The sequence below is a fragment of the Myotis nattereri genome, assembly GCF_964212035.1.
Source record: "Myotis nattereri genome assembly, chromosome: 3".
Taxonomy (NCBI): Eukaryota; Metazoa; Chordata; class Mammalia; order Chiroptera; family Vespertilionidae; genus Myotis; species Myotis nattereri.
Window position 1 is genome coordinate 86,085,058 of NC_138077.1, and position 22,932 is coordinate 86,107,989.

The window sequence follows — 22,932 nt, forward strand, 5'->3', positions numbered from 1 at the left end:
GCACGCCTCTGAGCTGCAACTCTAAGCAACTATGTAACAAATATGGAAGCTAAACAAAACCCCAGAAACCTGCTTTAGTCTGTCAGCCAGCAGGATCGCAACATTGTTTCAAATACAGAAGGTAAACAAAGGCCAGAAACCTGCTTTCAGCAGTGGAGGCCTAAAAGCTGGAGTCAAGTCTCAAAGACAAGGTCCAGAATAAAAAAAAAAAAAGGAAAAAAGGAGCAGTTGGGAGCTTCAGTAACCTCCAGCCTGAAAACAGCCCTCAGCCCCTCACCCAGGCTGGCCAGGCACCCCAGTGGGGACCCCCACCCTGAAGGGGGTGTGACCAGCTGCAAACAGCCATCATCCCCTCATCCAGGCTGGCCAGGCACCCCAGTGGGGACCCCCACCCAGATCCAGGACACCCTTCAGGGCAAACCAGCCAGGACCCACCCGTGCACCAGGCCTCTATCCTATATAGTAAAAGGGTAATATGCCTCCCAGCACCAGGATCAGCGGAGCCGCGAGGCCTCCCGGCACCGGGATAAGTATGACAGGGGGCAGCACCCAAACCTCCTGATCGCCCTGTGGCTCTGTGTGTGACAGGGGGTGGGGCCACAACCTCCCTATCCACCCTGCTCTGTTGGTGACAGGGGAAGGCGCCCCAACCCCCTGATCAGCCCTGCTCTGTGCCTGATAGGGGGGAGCTCCCCAACCCCCTGATTGCCCTGCGGCTCTGTGTGTGACAGGGTAGAGCCATAACCTCCCCATCGGCCCTGCCCTGAGTATGACAGTGGCGGTGCCCCAACCCTCTAATCCTCCCTGCTCTGTGTGTGACAGGGGGAGGTGCCCCAACTCCCCTATCGGCCCTACTCTGTGTGACAGTGGGGAGCTCCTCAACCTCCTGATCGGCCTTTCTCTGTGCGTGACAGGGGGGAGCTCCCCAACCCCCTAATGGGCCCTGCTCTGTGCGTGACAGGGTACAGAGCCCCAACCCCCCGAATGGGCCCTGCCCTGTGCGTGACAGCGGATGGCACCACAACCTCCCCATCAACCCTGCCTTGAGTGTCACAGGGGGCAGTGCCCCAACCCCCCAATCTGCCCTACCCTGAGCATGACTGAGGGTGGCATCGCAACCTCCCAATCTGCCCTGCTCTGTGCATGACAGGGGGCGGTGCCCCAACTCCCCAATCAGCCCTGCTCTGAGCCCAACCAGGGGCTGCACCTAGTGATTGGGCCTGCACTCTGCCACCCAGGAGCAGGCCTAAGCCAGCAGTTCATTATCTCCCGAGAGGTCCCAGTCTGCGAGAGGGCACAGGCCGGGCTGAGGGACCCCCTCTCTCCCCCGAGTGCACAAATTTTTGTGCACCGGGCCTCTAGTAATTAGATAAAAGTCTAAATTTTCTCTAATATGGTATAAAACAACATATTGAGTACTATGATGTTAGAATTTTATATCCCATCTATTTAAACATATGAATATAAGAATGTTGATATGCATAGATGCATTCATGCATATATAAAAATGCTAACCTGTTTAAAATACAATTTTATAAGGGGAAATATTGAAAAATTATTCAGTGACAAAGAATTCTCACCAGTAATACTATGGTTCTATTAGAATGAAGTAAAGTAAATTAGTAGTTAGGTGTAAAAAATAAAACATAAGCCATGATTATACTTTGAAATTCACATTATGAGGAACCAAAGAAAGATAATTCATTTTTTGTTTGCTTTTTTTTTCTCAACAACAAAAATTCTTTCATGTTTTAAATTTGCAGAACTAAATGCTCCAATCTTATCCATACCAAATAAAATCCTAGGCTTTTCCAGATGATCTGCAACCTTTAGTATGCAGCTGCACTTACGCTTCTAGGCTTTTCTTCAAATGTCATATCACATAATGCTATATCGTAGGTCACATTCTACATCATTCAACAACTGCTAAAACATTAATTTAGTTTTTAAAGTGTTTCTATTTTAGATAACATATCTATAACAGTGGTTCTCATGGCGTTATTTAAGCATTTCTGGGTGTCCCCAAGAACATTTCAGGGTGCCTGTAAGACTGAACTATTTTCATAATGATACTAAATAAAATATAGCATTTCTCACTCTCAACATCTCATAAATATACAGTGGAATTTTATGAAGGTTACAGGATGCATAATTATATTGTATAATTGAAAGTGTCAATGTATGGAGTTTCTGCCTAAATCAGTAGTGAGAAAGGAAGAGAAATGACTGAAAGCGAAAATTTAAAAAAAAATCTGACTTTTTATCCAATATCTTTAGGGAAAAGGAAGAACACTAAAAAGTGTGCATTACTATGTTAGCTGGGACTCTTTCCTTTTGAGCATACTGTTGAAAGCAACAGGAAGGGAAACTTGTGATAATGCTTAAGACAATACCAACAGCAGCAATGGGAAAAGTCTGATAAATTGTTTTAAGATTTAAGGCTAAGAATTTTTTCAACATCTCAGATGCTCCTTCAAGTTTAAGAATTTATAAATATATAATTAATTTATACAATTTCTATTTCATTCTTCTACCCTGCCTATCACAGAAATGTTTTTTAGAATGAGAGCAGCAGACACTGTATGTTCATTCTGTGGCATTGAATCAAATGCCATTCATAATTCTTTAGTGTAATTACACTCTACCTGAAGCTGAACAAGAACATGTGTCCTGGAGCAAATTAAACCTGATATGTTGTTAGAGGCAAAATGACAAACATCATGAGAAGGAAGGTAGGGATCTTTGGAAAAGACAACGATGCTGGGAATAATATAAGGCAGCAGGAAAAGAGGAAGAACAAGTATGAGGTGGATAGATTCCATAAAAGAAACCATAGACATGAATCTACAAGAGCTGAGTAGGGCTGCTGAGGACAGGATGTTTTAGGCATCACTCATTCATGGGGTCACCAGGAATGAGTCAACTTAAGGGCAGGTAGCACACACAAGCAATACATTTCAGTGGAGAAATCAGGAAAGGTTTAATGCATTGGAGCACCAAATACTAATTTATGAATTTGACTGATGATAGGTTAAATGTGTTAAGTGAGACTAAAGTAACCTGACTGGTAAAGATGATTTCAAGAGGGGAACTCCCAATACATTGTGTGTAATAGCAGTGTTTCTGCAGAAAGTACAAGTTTCCTAAAGACATCTTAGTATGGCAATTCTCATTGAATTGTTTCAGTGTGTTAGCTTAAAAAACAAAATTGCAGTCTTATTACTTTATAGTCATATTATTCGTATTTTAGAGTAAATTATAAAATTATTGTACCAAACAAGACTTATTATGGAAGACTAAATCAGGCATGTCAAAATTATTCTCAAAGTGCAGATGAAAACTACAGCTTCTCAGAAGGAATCTAGGCTCTCCAAGGATATTTTGAGGAGTTTCAAAAAACTAAAAGGGTGAACACTGGATAAATCTAAACAGCTATTCATTGGTAGCGAACGAGCCCAGTTGTTCTGTGCAGTTTTTAAGAATCTTTAAGAATGAATCATCTCTGCAAAGAGCCTAATGCACTTTTATGTCACAAATGCTACAGAGGGATTTTGACACAGCAACACCTTTGGTCTACTGAGGTTGAAGAAGTGGACTTCTGGAACCCTCGGTCCTAAAACAGTAGCATTCAGTGTAAATGAAGTCCTGAAAGCTAACCTAACGTTCTCCAGGAAGCAGATGATCTCAATTTGTACAGGTCTTTCAAGTTCCTACAAGAGAAATCATTCCTTCAAGTATCTTAGAAATCAAGACTGCTCTTAAGAACAAGTGTGCTCTCATATAACAGTGGGATAAAGCATGGGATTAGAGCCTGGCTGAATCTCCAGAAATTGAATATTTCAAATAAAGGTCTTTTTATCAAATACTTTTCATTAAAACTGGAAATATTTCTTGAATAAGGTGATGGCTGTAACAGCAAGGATAGTGCCAGCAAGAACTGCATTTTTTATGGAGTATGTTATACACTCATATAATAGCAGACGTTTACGAAGGAAATCTTTAGGATACAGAGTTACATGAGTAAAATAAAAAGAAAAATCCTTGGAGACAATAAATATATTATCATCTGTTGTACGTGTTGTTTTCTGGGATGATCGTTCGTCATACAAATGATACTTTTCTGCACAATGTTTACTGACTAATTTTCCTGGACTCCTGAGAAGAAGCACTAAAAACCAAGATTGCGATATTTACCCTTGTTTTGCAATTCCATCGTTCTAAGAGCTGTGTAGTCATAATTACTGTTCTCAAACAACTCAACTAGCTGCTAGATATACAATTGTCTTTTATTTCTTACTCTTAACTTAAGGAACTGTATTTCTAAGAATAATATTTTTATGCAGAACACGTTTTTTTAAAATACTTAAATTCATGAACGAAGTGAATCCACTACAGAGTCTAATTGAAAATGAAAATATTAGTGTGATGTATAAAGCCTTCAGGAATGTTCCAGCCCTAAATCAGCACATCTAGGAACATCTGCAGAATATTGTGTTTCATATTTCTGTGGCCCTATCACTACAGCTTTATTTATAAATGAAACTCAGTCTGTCATATTGGACATTTCTCAGAGTATGATATTGATGCTATGTGGCAATCTTGGTAGTGGTTAATTGAGTTGTCAAGGTTGAAGATTTAGAAAAAAAAAAGAGGTGGTTCTTTAAATCAGGAATAAACTTTTAGAATTAAACAATAAGTTGGCTTAAAAAAACAACAACTGTTTATTCTTTTGACTGGTGAGAATATGGAGGAACAGGTTCCTTTATATTATATTTTGCTACTAGGATAACAATCAGTAACGAACTGTATGCAAAACAGTTGAGTGATTCATATATCAAAATCCTCACATAGTTACACACTCAGTTATTTTAATGCTAAAAGAATTTCATATCAGGATGTATCACAGTATTGTTAAAAATATCCAGACTTTGAAATTCTCTAATTAATAGTGGATTGGATAACTAAATTATGTACATGAAAAAAATGGAATACTATAATAACCTATATAATGATATATTGTAAAAGGAATATTTGTTATCTGGAAATTTTTATATTTTATATGTTTAAAAGGGCAGATTACAAAACAACATTAAGTTAATATGTAAAATACGGAATTTATTGATAACAGGAAATAATGTTATAAATCAGTATACATATAGTGTTCCAAAAAATGTGTACACTTTTTAACAGCTAGTAACACACTTAATTTTCATTTCTTTGCAGGTTTAAATGATTGGAAATAATGGGTAAAGCCAGGCTAATCTTTGGACAAATAAAACTTATCCTAAAGTTCCACTAGACTTTTTTTTTTTAATGGAGATACATAGAAGATAAAGTTTTTGGTACAAAACCAACAACAGTCGATAAATTGATGGTCCACAAATATCAAACAAAATGATTCTTGATGTTTGTGATTCCATTGCTTCACATTATCAGCAGTGCCTGGACCAGAATGGTCATCAGTTTGAAAACAGGCATTGACAAAAAAAGTATTAATTTCTGTAGATTCTCTTAAATTTTGAAATTGAAATGTATGTCAATAAACATTGACTCTATAATCATTCAATTTGTGTATACATTTTTGGGACACCCTGTATATAAGACATGATACCATTTTTATAAGTAATGCATAATTGGTAATCTAAAAAATATTTTAAAAGATGTAATTAAAAATTAGTAATACTTATTATATCTTTATTTTTAAAATATTCTGCCAAGAAAGAAAATGTTTCCCAAGAAATACAATTTTAAAGAAATCTGCCAATAAATGTATGGTGAAATAATCAAATGCATTTTGATCAAAAAGACACAAATTAAAAACATTATGTACAACTGGTCACAACTAATAAGTAAATACTAAAAATTATAAAGTCTAGCATTATCAGCAGTCTAGTTAAATATCCTTTGTAAATAGCACAGACTCTGATACAAAAAATTCAATTTTAGGAATATTTTTCAAGTAAATTACTAGACTTATACAATTATAAATGCAGATGAATTATTTACACGTTTGTATAATATACTTAAAAAGTATATATAGCCCAGCCGGTTGTGGCTCAGCAGTGGAGCATTGACCTAGGAACCAGGAGGTCACTGATTTGATTCCTGGTCGGGGCATATGCCCAGGTTGCGGGCTCAATCCCCGGTGGGGGGCATGCAGGAGGCATCCAATCGATGATTCTCTCTCATCATTGATGTTTATATCTCTTTCTCCCTCTCCCTTCCTCTCTGAAATCAGCAAAAATATATTTTAAAAAAATAAAAAGTATATATAATAATAACTTGTCAACTAGTTAGGGGTTGGCTAAAACATACAACTAGAAAATAGAATAAATCAAACTATTAAACATGAAAAATATAAATATTATTTATTTACAGTAGCTATGTTCAAGAAGTATATTGTTAACAATAGAATTATATTGTTAAAGAGAAAAATAGGCTAGTGTTATTATAAATAATCCCATACACACACACACACACACACACACGTGGCCTGGTGCACGAAATTCATGCACATTAAAAGGGAACTAATTAGAGGAAATATTTTAATATTGCTATTTGCTCTTTCTCTATAATAGAAGTGTCAGAGATGAAGAAAATTAGTAAAATGTATATGAAAATCTCCCTCTTGTCAGAGTCTGGGGGGGGTGCCATGGGACACAGAGTCAAGTCTCCGCCCACCCATGTGCACCTTGAAATTGCACGAGACCCAAACCTGGGTGGCCCCACCCCCATCAAACCCCATAGGTTAGGGGGCACAGCTTCAGATTCCCCGGTCTGGCCTCAGGTCCTCTGGCCCCGGCGCTGGGGTTGGCAGCACAGCCTCAGGTCCCCCGGCTCTGGCACGAGGGCATGATGATCATTTGCATATTAGCCCTTTATTATATATATATGCAGGATAAATCTGGAAGAATTGACTTACAAAACCACAAATGCTATTTGCGGGTGGCACAATTATGGATGACTTTTCTTCTTTTTATTACTTTGTTTTGAAAATTTTATAATATTAACATGCGTTTATTATATAAATATTACTTTAAAATGCTTTAAAGCTATAGATATTGGTGAGGGTACTAAGAATTTATACAGTCTACTTAAAAATGCCTCAAATATAAACATGAAAAATAAAAACATCAACTTCAAGCATATGATAATCTTGTTGCCCTTTTCAGGGAAACATTAAATCAATGAAGGGGATTTCAGAATTAAAATCATTAGCATGCTCATCAATAGTGATCATCTAGTTTCCCATAAAAGTAACAATATTGTAATGTTAACGGATAAGTTTCCTTTTGGGGCAGATGTAAATGACTAAGCATTGACATGATTTCTGTCTTTGTGAGTCAACATAATACAAGGTGAAAACAAAGCTAAAAGAGGGGAGGAAAGAGTTACTCACTCTTGTTGTATAAGCAGCTTCTGGGTCGTCTTCTAGAACACGTGAAAGTCCAAAATCAGAAACCTTACACACCAAATTGCTGTTGATCAAGATGTTCCGAGCAGCAAGGTCTCGGTGAACGTAGCCCATGTCTGAGAGGTACTTCATGCCGGATGCTATCCCCCGAAGCATCCCCACTAGCTGGATGACTGTGAACTGGGCATCATGTTTCTGAGAAGTATTTCAAATGTACAATTAAGATGTGCTGTGTTGTATCTCTTAAAGATATATTTTGGTTAAAATCCCACATATGGAATTGTAATAATACTGACTATACATTTTAGTTCTAATCACTCCAGCCTAACAAGATATGTAAATGAATGGATACAAGGCTAAAACAAAATAGCATAAGTGCTATTACTAAATACTTTGTAACAAGAAGTACCTTAATATTCTTTGACTTTAAGTTCAAACCTGAACTATCATGTTTATGGGATATACTAACAACTTAGAAATGTTCAGTTCAGGAACAAGAATGTAAAATGTATCTTGTGGCCATTTTAGTTTTATTTATTCACTAGAGGGCTGGTGCATGAATCCGTGCACAGGTGGGGTCTGCCTGGCCTGCCCGGATCAGGGCCAATTGGGACGGGTTGGACGGATGGCACTATGCACTGGTTGAAGTCCTAATAGAACTCCCAGTTGAGGGGACAATTTGTATATTAGCCTTTTATTATATAGAATTTGTATGACTGTTCATTCTTCTTTCTAGTTTCCTGGATATTTTCGTGAATTTTTTCAAATAAGATGGATGTTATATTTTTAATTACTGTATATAATTACTTCAAAATTAGTAAAAAAATATTTACCAAATCTGTGTTTTTCTACCAAATCTTGAATTATAGGCTATAGAATAGAAAGTAATAGGACATAATGTTGGAGTTCTGGATGTAGAAAAGCTTCCAATCTTTTGGATTAAAGTAGAAATATATAGTTTAGACCCGTGGTCGCCAACCGGTGGTTCGCAGACTACTGGTGGTCTGTGAGGTCTGATAGGTTGGTGACTGCTGGTTTAGACCATAGATAAAGAAATGAATAGATAGATACACACATCTGAATTTAGTACACAAATATATACATACATAAGTATAAAATTCTATGTCTAGTTATATCTACATGAACAATAATATTTTAAAAGAATATTTTTATGATTTCAATTACTTAATTTGAACAATTGCTTGTTTTTGAAATATGTTTGTGAAAGTAATTTCTAATAAATTTATATTTTGCTCACGAATATTAATAATGCAATTTCTCATTCATAGAAAATTTAGTTTTTCTCCAAAGTAATGAAATGTGCTGTTTGTTTACCTATCTATCTATCATCTATCTATCTATCTATCTATCTATCTATCTATCTATCTATCATCTATCTATCTATCTATCTATCTATCTATCTATCTACCTATCTATCATCATCTATCTACCATCTGTCCATATATCCTGCTGAAAGTACCTTTTAGGATGGGTCTATTTTTTATTTTATCCCTTGCAGTGACTGGTGATTGACAGTGTAAAATGTTTGTATGTTTTGAACATTATATTTGTTCCAAAATATCTCTGAGTTGACAATACTTTGGAATTATAGAACATGCCTATTTTCTGAGTGGACAGAACTATGTGAGAGAGAGATGGTCTGCTATCTTATAGCAGATTGAGGTTACTTTAGATAAAAAAAGGTTATATGTCTTAAATCAATATTATTTATGTCTAACTTTAGGATTATTTTTTATTTTTATTTTAATCAATATGAATTTTGGCAGTACTAAAAGGCTGAAGAAGGCTGAACAAATTCGTTTAAAAAATATAAACCGTTGACATTTGGATGCTTCAAGATAAAGATTCAATTTTATAGCCTTTCCTTTGCTATTCAGTTTCTGCAAATTTCAGTTTTATTTGAACTTTGATTATCTAATTGGCACTGTATCAGAGATTGTCTCTGACATTTTCAATAATTCATTCCATATTTATGTATGCATGTACATAAATAGAGAGAGATAAACATATGTATGTAAAAATTGTCTACTTACACGTAAGAAACTGTCCAAGGAACCATTCTCCATGTATTCCGTGACAATCATAACTGGTTTACCTAGATATATTGTAAATTAAATATATAATCATTATTAGAGTTCAACAGATATGCAATGAACATACATAATACACTTTAATACACCTGATAAATTAAAAAAGTAAAAATTTCTCCTGCCTTCCCAATTTTGCAACAATGCAATTAAAAAATTAAATTTCAATAGAAAATAATTTTTTTAAAAAAATTAAAGTTTGTTTTCTGACTAAGAACTCATAACCTATAATACCTAAGTTGGCTTATTTGGCATGGATTTTCATGAACACCAAATATGACCTTTTCTTCACTTTAATTGCATCTTAGCTGATCTACAAAATCAAGTGTTTCTGCTTTCAAGCTCAAGATATAGCCAAGAATTCCACAATCATTTATACTTTCTACAAGTAGCTACAGAACTGTGGGCTAGACATTCTCTTATGCTAGTTAGTCAGAAATAAATCAAAGACCCTGCCTTCATGGATTCAACATGTGAACTGCACAAAACAATTAAGAATAATAATTATAATATTTTTATCTGTATACATTTAACACATTAAAAATTATAAAATCCATGCTATGTTTAAAAGAAAAATAAAATTAAAATTGCTGTTGGCAGTAACTTATAACAACCATGTTGGAATATGTGGCCTTAAATGCTATTAAATATTTTAACAAGCATATAGATTCATTTAATAGCCTTTTATAAAATGTTCAAGGTTGTGGTCTGATTATTTTATATGCACTAACTTATTATTTGTCATGTCCATTTACACATACAAAAACTAAGATATAAAGAGGATAATGAAATTACTCTACACCACACAGGGAATAAGTTACAAAGCCAAATACTGCAACCTGAATATACTAGGTTGTTACTTTTGGAAATTCATCCTGAGAAAAACATTTTATATAAAAATATATTTTATATAAAAAGGCATTAAACACAAAGGTGTTAAATATACTAATATATATATATATATATATATATATATATATGTCTACAAATGAACATATGTTCAACAATTGGTAATGATTTAGACAATTGTGAGTGACAATTATATGATTATTCTGAATTTAAGTGATTGAAGACTGTAGCACTTTAAATAATTGCTACACAATAATGTTATGTGAACAAAGCTGAAAACTTATAGTAACTCTACATGCATCATGACGACTATGAAAATAAGTAATATAAAACAAACATTTCAAATACAAAAACACATATGAAATGGATATAGGAAACACTAGTAATTTTTCCATATTTAGAATCATGTAGAATTACATTAGTACTTGACATAATGACTTCACTTCATCTTCACATCATCCGTATGCGTTGGGAATATGCATTATTCCCATTGTGTTTCCTTAGCGGAAAGCATTGTGGATTTAGGAAACCAGCTGAGGTCACACAGCTAGGGCTGCAGCAGATTCCCAACACAGTTGTCTCTGATTCAAAGCTCACATATATTACCACACTGTAATTCTCTTCATTTACTGTTGCTATGACATTGTTTTAGCTATAAATCCATCATGTTACAAAGGAAGAAAAATCACCCCTCTTCCACGTCTAGAAGATTTGAGTTAAGACTGAGTACTGATGGAAGACTTTGAGCAAATAATAGATTTTTCACAAACTTCAATGCATAGTTAATTGAAGAGCACATATAGGTTTTCCTCTCAAGATCCTTCAGTGGTTCTCAACCTGTGGGTCGCGACCCCTTTGGCGGTCGAACGACCCTTTCACAGGGGTCGCCTAAGACCATCCTGCATATCAGATATTTACATTATGATTCATAACAGTAGCAACATTACAGTTACGAAGTAGCAACGAAAAATAATTTTATGGTTGGGTCACAACATGAGGAACTGTATTTAAAGGGTCAGAAGGTTAAGAACCACTGCAAGCTTACTTTGCCATTCTCATGATGGAAAATAACTTTCTTTGATTTTTTTTTTCCTTTCATAGGTGAAAACTCTTAATTCATGCTGTTTGTGAATTATGGATTAGTACTGTGAAGATTATAATTCCTACATTTGGTACTTGAATGTTTCCCAAGCTGTATATTTTGTTTATTGAGGTAATAAAATTATTTAAATTTTATGAAATTGCTCAAATAATTTTATATATGTAACAACCAATTGATACATCAATCTATTTTCTATTTAACAGAGTAACTTAGTTATATATCTTGAGTAACATTATATATGTAGTCTGGTGATGTCTGAAAAGTCAATTTAGCCAAAACTTTAAGTCTCTAGAACTTGCTTCTTCAAAATTATAATTGAGCTTTGATTTTAAAATATTAAAGAAAAAAGGGAAGATTCAATATCTCCTTGTAAACTTCTCTTACTCCTGAACTGGTCAATGAAATGTCTAAAGACTGATCCCAGAGACCTGACCTGAAGGGATGAATTTCTGCATATGTATATTCTCCATAAATCAGTATACACTTTTGTGTCCCTTTCTTAACAGAATTCTAGGATGAATACTATCTAGGAAAATTCAATGCATACCTAGAATGTAGTCATAGATATGTTGCCTCAGACAGGCAACTCTCAGTTACAGGGGCCTGTTACTGTGTTTGCACACAGCACTACCCAGACCTTTGCTTCCCTCTTCCTTCTGGACCCCAGCCTTATGACCATTTCATTTTTTTGTTGACATGTCTAGTAGAATGTTTGGCAAGGGAAATGAAAATGAAAGTAGCTGAAAATTCAAACCAGTCAATTAAGCCAAAGCCTCATGACCATTCAGAAATAGGATCAGGCTGAATTTAGCTATACAATTTAGGTATTTATAAACACACCAGTTAACATGGTCAAGTCTAAAAATGTGCTTTACATTAAGTTCAAAGATTCAGCAAGCCGAAATGTACAAAGAGTAAACAAATACAAATATTCTATATTGGAAAGCAGTATCTTTACCTAGTTTCCCTTGTGATTTTGATTATGATGAATGGGGTTAAAGAAAAAGAGATGCAATAATGATGAGAACTAGTTCTAACAATATGAAATGTGGTTGGAAATTATAAATTACCAGCTCATCTGCACACAATGCAATGTGTTTCTATTCAAGTTTGGATACTCTTTCATGTGCATTTTGATTTAAAAGTGACATCATCAAGAACCTTTATCATTTATTGCCTTCAGAGATACTAAAACAAGTCTAACTATCCATACTGTACTGAACTCAATTAAATTATTGCTGGGTGACTGGATGAAATAAAATTTTATCAAAAATGAGCAAAACAAAATTTGCAGGGGAATTTTGCTTTTGTTCTTAAACTTATTTATGAGTACACATGAAATCATGATTTTTTTCATATTTAAAAGCTTAAGGGAAGCATATCAGCATGTTATAATCAGTTCATTTTCCCAACTATCCCTAGTGGCTCAGAGATATTACTAATCATTGAGCCACTGTTTGAAGACAGAAGAAACATGTTTCAAAATGTTGGGGAACTCCAGGTTCACCTCTACTTATTTCACCTCAACCTTCCTAATCACCTTTTCTATAAAAAGAAGAATCAGATTAATGTGAGCTATAGCAATACATAGAAAAGTTTATTGCAATCATCAAGTAAACGTTACTTTAATATATTTTATGCAAATGTAAAAATTACCGATGACTGCAATATCACAAATTTTGAAATTTGATTCATTTCCAAAAGAAATGCTATTAACTATTACAGTAAGTGTGTCTTTTTTTTTCAAAAGTCTTAAACACAATCTAGTATGAGATTAAGATATTTTACCTTATTATCCCACACTCAATATTAATATCATGTAATCAGAATCAGGTGGAAGCAAAAAGCAGAAGCAAGAGAAAGAAAACTGAAAAAAATTGACAAAATATGCCTCACTATTTCCAGGAAGGAAGTCTTAAATCACCTTTGACTAGAAACAAAAGGTTTTGTTATAGATTTTCACGTACTATACCTAACTCATTCATGGAATGCACTAAATTAGAGTATTTTTTCCTGTGAGTTTCCTATTAAATCATGTAAAATATAGACAATCTTTTCAAAATTCCGTTTTAATCAAGACATTATTCATGTTAAGAATAACCTCTGTTATATCCACTGGTTTATGAGTTAATGAGCACAGGGGCCAACTCCATTTTGACTTCAGTAAAATATTTATTACCTGGCAGAGTGCTATTTACAATTGATTATATCATGTTTGTCATGAAGGCTGGTTAAAGATAACCTCTGCCTTCAAAATTAAGCTAAAAAACAGTTTCTCCAAATTTTCTTTAACCAACCATCTCTATCAATGTTAACACACCAAATGTTTTACACTCAGCTGACCTTAAAAGTTTTAAATGTATTGATGCTAATTTAAAACAAAGTTTAATATCTTTAAAGACAGGAACAAAATTCCTGCTCTCTGTTACTCCATTCACAGCTGATTTGCTTGGTAAGTAAAATGACAATTAATGAATGTAGTAATATGAATGTGCTCAGTTTGATATTGCAAGAACAGCTTACAATTTTTTTTTCTTTTCAAGTTTCTACCTTTTATTTTTCTTCTCTAATAGTAAAATTAATAACTTAGGTATAATAATGAATGGAAGTAATGATAGCAGGCTTCTTAATCCTATTTTTAAAGAAATGCTTTTAATGTTTCACGATTGAATATGAGGCCTATAGGTGTGTTTGTGTGTTTATATACAATTATCAGACATACATATTTTCTATGTATGATGTGCTAAGAAAATATTTTAAGTTAAAATGATTGTTTTTTCTGCATTTATTGAGATTGTCTTTTTATTTTCTATCTATTAATGTTGTGACTTTCTTGGATGTTAACTACTGAACCAACTTTGCATGCTTGGAATAAACTAACAGGTATGATAAAATATCATTTTTAATACATTGCTATGTATGCCTTTAAAATTATTGCAGTGTTATTGAAAATGTATTCATATGTTACACTGACCTGTGATTTTGCTCTTTGAAAATATTCTTGTGTGGGTTGGTGACAAGATATCACTTGCCTCGTGAATTAGGAGTGTTTCTTTTTCTCCCCTTCTGAAAGTTTGTATAAGATCAGAACTACTCAGACAGCTATTACACAAGTATGTAATTATATTTCTTCTTCCTTTAGGATAGATATTGTATTTTTAAACTTTTAAAAGACAGTATCTGGGCCCATGACATATTTTGAATTTGTTTTTCCAAAACTATCAAAAACCCATCATATCTAAAATTATTGAGGAAGTACACAACATTCTTTAATGTTGAAGAAATAAGAAATTCTTTAAGTACATAAAAATAGCACTTCCTGCCTCAATTTTTTTCATATATCGAGTAGATATTTTCTTAGTTTTGCTATGTGGGTGCTTAGAATGAGATGGCTTCAACTGATTTATCAGATTAAGGTCTTGAACGCATGATAACCAATGTTCAAAGTTTCAAAAATTGATTATCCTAACAAACTATTTCTGCACATTATTAATAAAGTAAGTATAACTATATATTGTCTATTAAGGTTATGACATGGGGTGTAGTACCCTTGAAACAAGTGCAGAAAAAAGCTTTTTAAGAGAAGTTAACAGAAAATAGCATGAATTTGGCATTTTCTCTAAAAATGACATCTTATTCCAGTTTCCTTTTCGTATGTGGAGCAGATAGAAAGGTGGAAACAAATTACTAAGAATTTTTTTTTGTAAAATGGATTCTCACACCAATACAGAAATGTTTAAATTATTTTAAAAAATCATCTTAATGTTATGGCTTTGGCATTCTTTAGTAATGAAAGTTTATAGCTAAGTGCATTATTATTACTTTTTAAAATTTTCAGTAAATAATCCCTCCCCAAATAACAACGGCAACAAAAAAACCCCACATCAATCTTATCTATGTAATTCCTTCTATTTCACTAAGTGAAAAGTGGCCAATGGAGGTCTTCTTGGAGTCGGAACATCATTTGACTAATGGTGTGATGGCAGAAATCTCAAACATTTGCTTAAAGAAAGTTCCATCTTTTTGAACTTCAACTAAAATTGATAACACATGTTAGTGCCAAGCTCTGAGCAGAGACTGTGCCCCCACCTCTCTGCTACTTTGAGATCAGAGACTCCCTCACCTTCTCTTGTTTAAGACTATCAGGCTCAAAATGTACCATTAAAATTGTTTATGGCTCAATTTAAATAAATGAAAATATAATGATCGGATAAAGGGCTTTCTCCAAATGAGCTGAAAATTATACATTATAATAGACCTGGTGCTTCAAAGCACAATTAATAGCAATAATAAAAAGGTATTTTTGAGTAAAAATAAAAGGAATTGTTTTCAAGCATTTACTTCTCTACTCCCAAGATTAACTGGTAAAATGTCAAGCTCGCCAGAAGTGGTAATTTAGATTTTTATAGCTCTATTCCACTTAACAATGCATTTCTACATAATCTTATTTGATCTTTAAAGTATCTGGAAATAGTAAAATAGAAATGCTACTTCCATGTTGCAATTGAAGAAAGTGAGTCTCTGTGAGTGGTCTGATATGCCAGATGTCTAATAACCAGTACAGTTGCATAAGACCTTGAACTTTGACCTTCTGATTTTTAATCTAGATAACAATTATATCTTTTATTTAAATGTTCATTAAATTTTAAGCTCTGCATCACTCCAGCTCTTTGTGTGTGTGTGTGTGTGTGTGTGTGTGTGTGAATTTGTGTGTGTTTGGACTTTGAAGGTAGATTGTTTTAGCCTTTATATAGTTTCAGGAAACAAAGAAAATAATAGAAGTAGATTGAATAACTTCTGGTGACAAAATTGTCTTACTCATATGTTGAGAGCAATGCATTACCTTTTTTTCTAAGGCATTTCTATTTTCTCTCAGTTACAGGTGCCAGACTTAGAGCTTTTACATATGCCAGTAAAGGAGCTCAATATCTAATTCTCAGTCTGCTACTCTGTTATGCTTGCACTATATGAGATGACTGGGATTTATATAGTCAGATTTGGCAGCTTCTTACATGCCTATTTTACCAGGGAGATATATCAAATTTAGAACTTTTGCCCTAAGAATAAGGTAGTTACAATCCATATTAGAATATCACAGAATCAGGCTTGAGTAAGGCAATAAATGCATACTACTGACAATATTTAAAGGTCATTCTTTTTCTTAATGTGTTTTCCCCCTGAATTTTGGTCTTAGGGATTGTTTTATGTATTTCTTTGCCAGGTGACCATAACTCATATTTGATTATTTCATTTTTATATCTAAAGAAGACCTGCCACAATTATTATAGCTTAATGTTACTTACCATTCAGTAAACGAATTTATAGAAAGCAGCTAGCAAAATATAACAACTTGTTTTCAAAAATTCTTAACACTGGAAGCAAAAAAATCTACTCATACTTGTTAATATAAGAGAGCTTATTAATAAGCTTAAATTTAAACCTAATTTTTACTTTCGTAGTTACTTGCATCTTGTGTTTACATAGTTGTAGTTGTTGGAGAAATTAGGTGCCCATGTTAAAATGGAATCACTTTCTTCATTGCTCCCTGCGTGCTACAAGCAGTTTCACAATTCTACTTTGAAACGTGAATTCAGTTAAATGAACCAACACTGAAGACCTATTGGTAGAAAACTAGGGTGTTTTTTAAAAAATTCACTCATTCAATCAATCAAGCAAGCAATCTTCTATTTTCTAACATTAGTCAATTAAGTACCTATTATGATTCAGGTTCTGTTTAAGTCGCTGATTATCAAATAACATGGTTCTTGCCTCCGATGAGAGTTTACATTTGTTTTAAGCATTAATGGCTATTAATTGGCCACTGAAAGTTTTTGAAGTTTGAGGGATGTCCTGCTATGTTCAAGTTTTAAGGGAAGATAAATAATTCAAATAAAATAAGTCAAATACAATGATAAAAAAGTAGAAACACATTTTTGCCTAGAATTGGTGATAGAGGTGAAACCAACAGATCAAGTTACCAATGCCACATCTAGAACTTTCCAGTTAGACAATCTACTTGTTCTTTAGTTACCATTTGTTCAAATGTGAAATTGTAATATACTTAATTCACGGGATAGTAGCAAGGAAAAAAATAATCTCCATACTACAATGTTGGGCATATAATAGCCAACTCAGAAAGAAAAACTTGTAAAAATGGATAGTTAAAAGAAGAATGGTTGCATAAGTTTAAATGCATTTCCTCTTCCAGCGGGGTTAAAGATATGAAGGACAATCACTTTGTAAGGATACTATGAAGAAAAATAAATGACGAACTGATTATTAAAACACCACTGAGATATCATCCTATTCCATGGATATTAAATAGTTTGGTCTTACCCTAAAGGAACACAGGGTTCATACATTTTCCGAATCTGTACTACTACTAAAAGTGTTTTGATTATTAATTTAAAAATTTTTAAAGTTTTTTTTGTCAGAAAATATTTCAGTGTTACTAGTAGTATGGCCTAATTTATAGTAGTACAAAGAAAAAAAATGATTCTTATGTGACTTAATGTAGGCTTACCCATTATGATTAAGTTCTTACATTGCTAAATTCTTAATCCCATTTATTATATAAGAAAACTATAAAGGATATCAAAGTATATTTTGATTATTTCATGCTTTTCTGAGGAAGGAACTGCTGTTTTAGTCACACTAAAAGGAGAATAGGTATTAGTGCCATTAAGAAAGTGCTCTGCATAGTGTTAAAGAAAAATATCGTTGTGAAAAATATAATATGTAATTTCTATTGGTAACCACAGAATATGTAAATGTGGTATGTGGTTCCAATCAATTATCCTCTAATGGATGCCCAATTCCCTGCCATGTTGTCTTTCATTCTAAAGAGTTTGCTGCCAATTTAACTTATTCTTCCTTTTGTGCTCTAAAATCTTAAAGAAAAAGAAAAAAATCCCAGAGCATTCTCAAGAGCTTTTCATTGGGATTGGAGCCAAAAATCACATAGTTGTCTCATGGGATTCCTTTAGAGTCTGGCTGGAGAAACCATCAAGGAAATAAGTTCAGATCTCTATCACAGGCTGTGAGCTAGAGCTTCCCCAGACAAGTCAAGAAGCCAAGTGGGACTGTAGATTAGAATTATTTGAAATCCACAGAGAACAGAGAAAAGGCATTGGGTCTAAAGTGATCCCAACTTTCATAGCTCTGAAGTGTTCCGCAAACCCCCATAATTTCCCTAAAGCCGGGAGTTGGGGTGGGTAAGGACTTGGAAGCTTAAATGAAGGTGGTGAGTAATAAAAGAAAAGGCAGCTAGTTGGGAGTTCCTGACAATTCCTATCAGAATTGAAACATTATTTTTCCTTGCTACTCTACATAACAGAATTTTTTTCCAAAATTCACTTCGTCCCTGTCTTTTAGTCAGCCTGTATTAATGTCCAGTTTAGCTTCTAAATTTTTTAAAGCTTTTTAAGACCACTGTCAATATATAACCAGTTAAATATTTTTGCTCTCTTGTCAAAGACATGTTAATCTTAAACTGGTCTTTTTAGGATGTTTAGAAACTAAAAAAGATCAAATTTCTTAAATTACTGAGTTCAGGTTTAAATGACCTCTGCTCAACATACACAGAAGCTGATCTTACAACTTTACTTACTTTTAGTGACAACTCCCTCCAGCCTGATGATATTGGGATGGTCAAATTGTCCCATAATGCTTGCTTCTCCCAGGAAGTCTCTCCTTTGCTTTTCAGTGTAGCCCACTTTCAAGGTCTTGATGGCCACTGAAATCTCTTTTTTTGATGGGAGTTTTAAGCGACCACTGCACACCTCTCCAAATTCACCTGTTAGAATGCAGAAGAATGAAGCCCAACAAAAAATCTCTATATATAAAAAGCCAGCAAACGAACACCAGAACAACCAGAACAAGCGGTCACTATGACACCCACTATGGCCAGCGAACCGGCCCAATGGAGGGGGGGGGGGGCAATGGCCAACCTCCTGCAACCCCTTCCGCCAGCCAGCTCCTTCCCCAATCAGACCTCCCCCCCCAATCTGATCAGGGGTAGGTCTGGCTGGCCAACTACCCATGGCCCCTCTCCCAGGTTGCTGACCCCCAATAGGTCCCTCCAACCCCATTCAGGGGCAGAGCCTGCTGTCCCACTCCCCACAGCCTCTGCCCATGGCCTGCCCCACCCCCAATCATCCCCCACCACCCCAATCTGCCCACGGCCCCTCTCCCCAAACAGCTCTGCCCTTGATCAGCCCATACCAATTGGGGTTGGTGTTGGCCACCCAAACACACATGGCTCCTCCCCTGGACCCATTTGGGGGTGGGGCTGGCCGACCACCACCCAAGACCCTCCCCACAGCTGGCCCTATCCCCAATCGCTCCCCCCACCTCAATCAGGTGCATGGCCCCCTGGCCAATTGCCCGTAGCCCCTACCCCCAGCTGGCCTGGCCCTGATCTGGCCCCAATTGGGGCAGGCCAGCCAGCCAACCTCCTGCCATCTACTCCTCTCAACAGGTCTGGCCGGACTCCAACTGTGCATGAATTCATGCACTAGGCCTCTAGTCATATAATAAAAAATCAGTAGAGAACAATTTTTTTTCCTTTTAATAATTGTTTTCAAAATATTTACACCTTTGGCCAGTAAGATGTACACTGTAGGCTTCCAAATTATTTTGGAAGCTGGTAATCTGAGCCTCCCTAAGAAGCTCCAGGACATCTACACTCGAGTAGTAAATGGACCTTGTGATTAGCCTCATATATTTTTAATAGCACATTGTGAATAATATAATATGAAAGAATATGGGACAGTTGAAAGCTGTATCTATTAGACTTTTTACTCCTTGTTCTCATAGCTACCATTTCCTCAGGGTAATCCACAGACCAGCACAAGCATGGGTTGAGCATTGAATGAAATTTCAGATGTTTCTAACTTTTCTGTTTTCACTAAGAGGGCCAATTTAACTATATACTTGCTCTCTATGAAAATGAAACCATCTGCTATCAATCCATTTTATTAGAGTATCAGCATATTGCATTATTGACACAGTTATAAAGTTCTCTGGGCATCTGGAAGGAGAACAATAATATAAGAGCATGAAATAAAAGATACCACATTTTATTTTGCCCTGTTCAGTGTGACTCAGTTGACTGGGTGTTGTCCAGTACACCAAAGAGTCACCAGTTCAAATCCTGGTCAGGGCACATGCTCAGGTTGCAGGTTCGATCCCCAGTAAGGGGATCTCTCTCTCTCTCTCTCTCTCTCTCTCTCTCTCTCTCTCTCTCTCTCCATTTCTTCCTTCCTCTCTAAAATCAATGTTTAAAAATGGAAAAAAAAAATGATACCACATTTTATCTATGGAATCACTGTAGAGATATTTTTTAGACTCAATAAAAACTTTCTTAAATGAATAATTAATCCACAATTTGTTAAATATAAAGTGTTGCTGATTTTAAATAGTCTAATGTAATTGGTAAAAAAAAAATGCCTAGAACTAGTTTGAGCACTATCTTCATATCCATTGTTTTTGAGATTTGCTCTTTCAGTAGATTTTTAACTTCTGGAGAGCAGAGACCCTTTATATTCTTTTCTTTGTCCCCACTGCTGCCATAGTAGTAGCCACAAAGCAGTGCCATACATATCATGTTTCATATTCACAGGAGAAATCTTAATATTGTGTAAATTATTAGACATTTAAAATCTTTTTAAAATATCAAATAAGAGGGATTTATTTTTGACAAAGATTAAGTACATGCTCAATTTTCAGAATGTGTGTGGAATGTAGTAATATTTTTGGTCCAACCTTCTCACTGTGAGTTTTTGTACAAGTGCCATGCCCCACTGGTCAACCAGAAAGAAGGTGTCAAGAAGTGAGATGTTTCTTCTCTATTTGTTGTCCAAGTAAGTAGTTTTTCCCCAAGCAACAGCAAGTGTAAAAAATCAATAAAATATATTTTTAAATAAATAAATAAATAAATAAATAAATAAATAAATAAATAAATAAATTTGGATGTCATCACTACTTATTCTAAGTGACAAGTCCCTTGTCAGATTACAAGCAAGACAGCACAGAGCTGTGGGACAGAGCATGGCTTCTGGAACTAAATTGTCTACTGTGTAATTCTGCCATTGTCACTTATGAGCTATATGATTTTAAGTGAGTGTCTTAACCTCTCTGTGCCTTTTTCTCCTTGTCCTATATAATAAAAGGGTAATATGCAAATTGATCCTAACAGCAGAGCAACTGGGAATGACTTGTCACTATGACACACACTGACCACCAGGGGGCAGTTGCTCAATGGCAGGAGCTGCCCTCAGGTGGTTAAGTGTGCTCCCACAGGGGGACCTCTGCTCAGCCACAAGCTAGGCTGACAGCTGCCAGCAGAGCGGTGGTGGTGGGAGCCTCTCCTGCCTCCTCAACAGCGCTAAGGATGTCTGACTGCAGCTTAGGCCTGATCCCCCGGGGAGCGGGCCTAAGCCAGCAGGTGGACATCCCCTGAGGGGTCCCAGACTGCGAGAGGGCACATGCTGGGCTGAGGGACCCCCCCGATTGCACAAATTTTTGTGCACTGGGACTCTAGTCTATAATATAAGAACAACAACTGTGTCTCTAATAAGGTTTTTGTGCAGTTAGAGGAATTAATGTATGTAAAGAACTTAAGATAGTACCAGACACATAGTAAATGCTAAGTGTTAGTCACTATTTTCCTGAGTTCAAACCTACCTTAAGAAGAATAAATTAGGGATTTACCTTTCAAGAGTTAGATCAAATTGAAGAAGAAATATAAAAGTGCTTTTAACACTTCAAATACTGTTTAAATGTAAGAAGAGATGGTCGTGATGATGAGTGTGATAGCAAGATTAATGTCATATTTGACCAGTAAAGTGGGGCCCTGACTTACGAGTTTAATTTGTTCCATGACGGAGCTCGTAACTCAAATGACTCGTATGTCAAATCAACAGTGAATGAGTGAGACATGTGATGCTGGGCTGATGTTGTGGCATTCACTATGTTGTTCGCTGCGCCAGCTAGCGGTGGGGTATCTGAAGCTGGCTCGTAACCAGAATTTTAGCTTCCAACTCAAAGCAAAAAAATCGGCCGAGAGATGGCTCGTATCTGGAAAAACTTTTCAGTCGGGACACTCCTAAGTCAAGGCCCCACTGTATTTGTAAAGGACAACCTTTTTTAAAAGCACTCCTCACTAGGGAGACCGAAGGGAAGAGTTTGAATTCCAAGTGGACCGCTTAGAGTTTCTTTCTATGTTCTCATTGGGATACCTGTACGTATACATCTACCTTCAAAATTCAGAAAATAGTGTTTCAGTAATGCTAATTTATAAAAATTACAAAATTTAGAAATGTGATTATTTCATCAGGTAGATATTAGAAGTATTTATTTAATTCTCTTTAAAATAATTTTTAAAAACTCTTAAAATTTTAACAAAGACTGGGCAAATGCAATGTCTGACCTTTCTACTTAGCCCAGTTTTACCTGGC

The 22,932-nt window shown here is 35.4% G+C and overlaps 1 protein-coding gene across 1 annotated transcript in view; it reads right to left on the reverse strand.

Annotated features, from left to right (window-relative positions):
- Positions 1 to 22,932, reverse strand: part of EPHA3 (EPH receptor A3) — a gene marked incomplete at both ends in the record, with an annotated part of 366,360 nt that overhangs the window by 42,242 nt on the left and 301,186 nt on the right. The window contains 3 exons of the mRNA XM_081088476.1: positions 7,400 to 7,609; positions 9,469 to 9,530; positions 19,083 to 19,268. Coding sequence (XP_080944602.1) covers positions 7,400 to 7,609; positions 9,469 to 9,530; positions 19,083 to 19,268 — 458 coding nt within the window. The remainder of the gene's footprint in view (positions 1 to 7,399; positions 7,610 to 9,468; positions 9,531 to 19,082; positions 19,269 to 22,932) is intronic.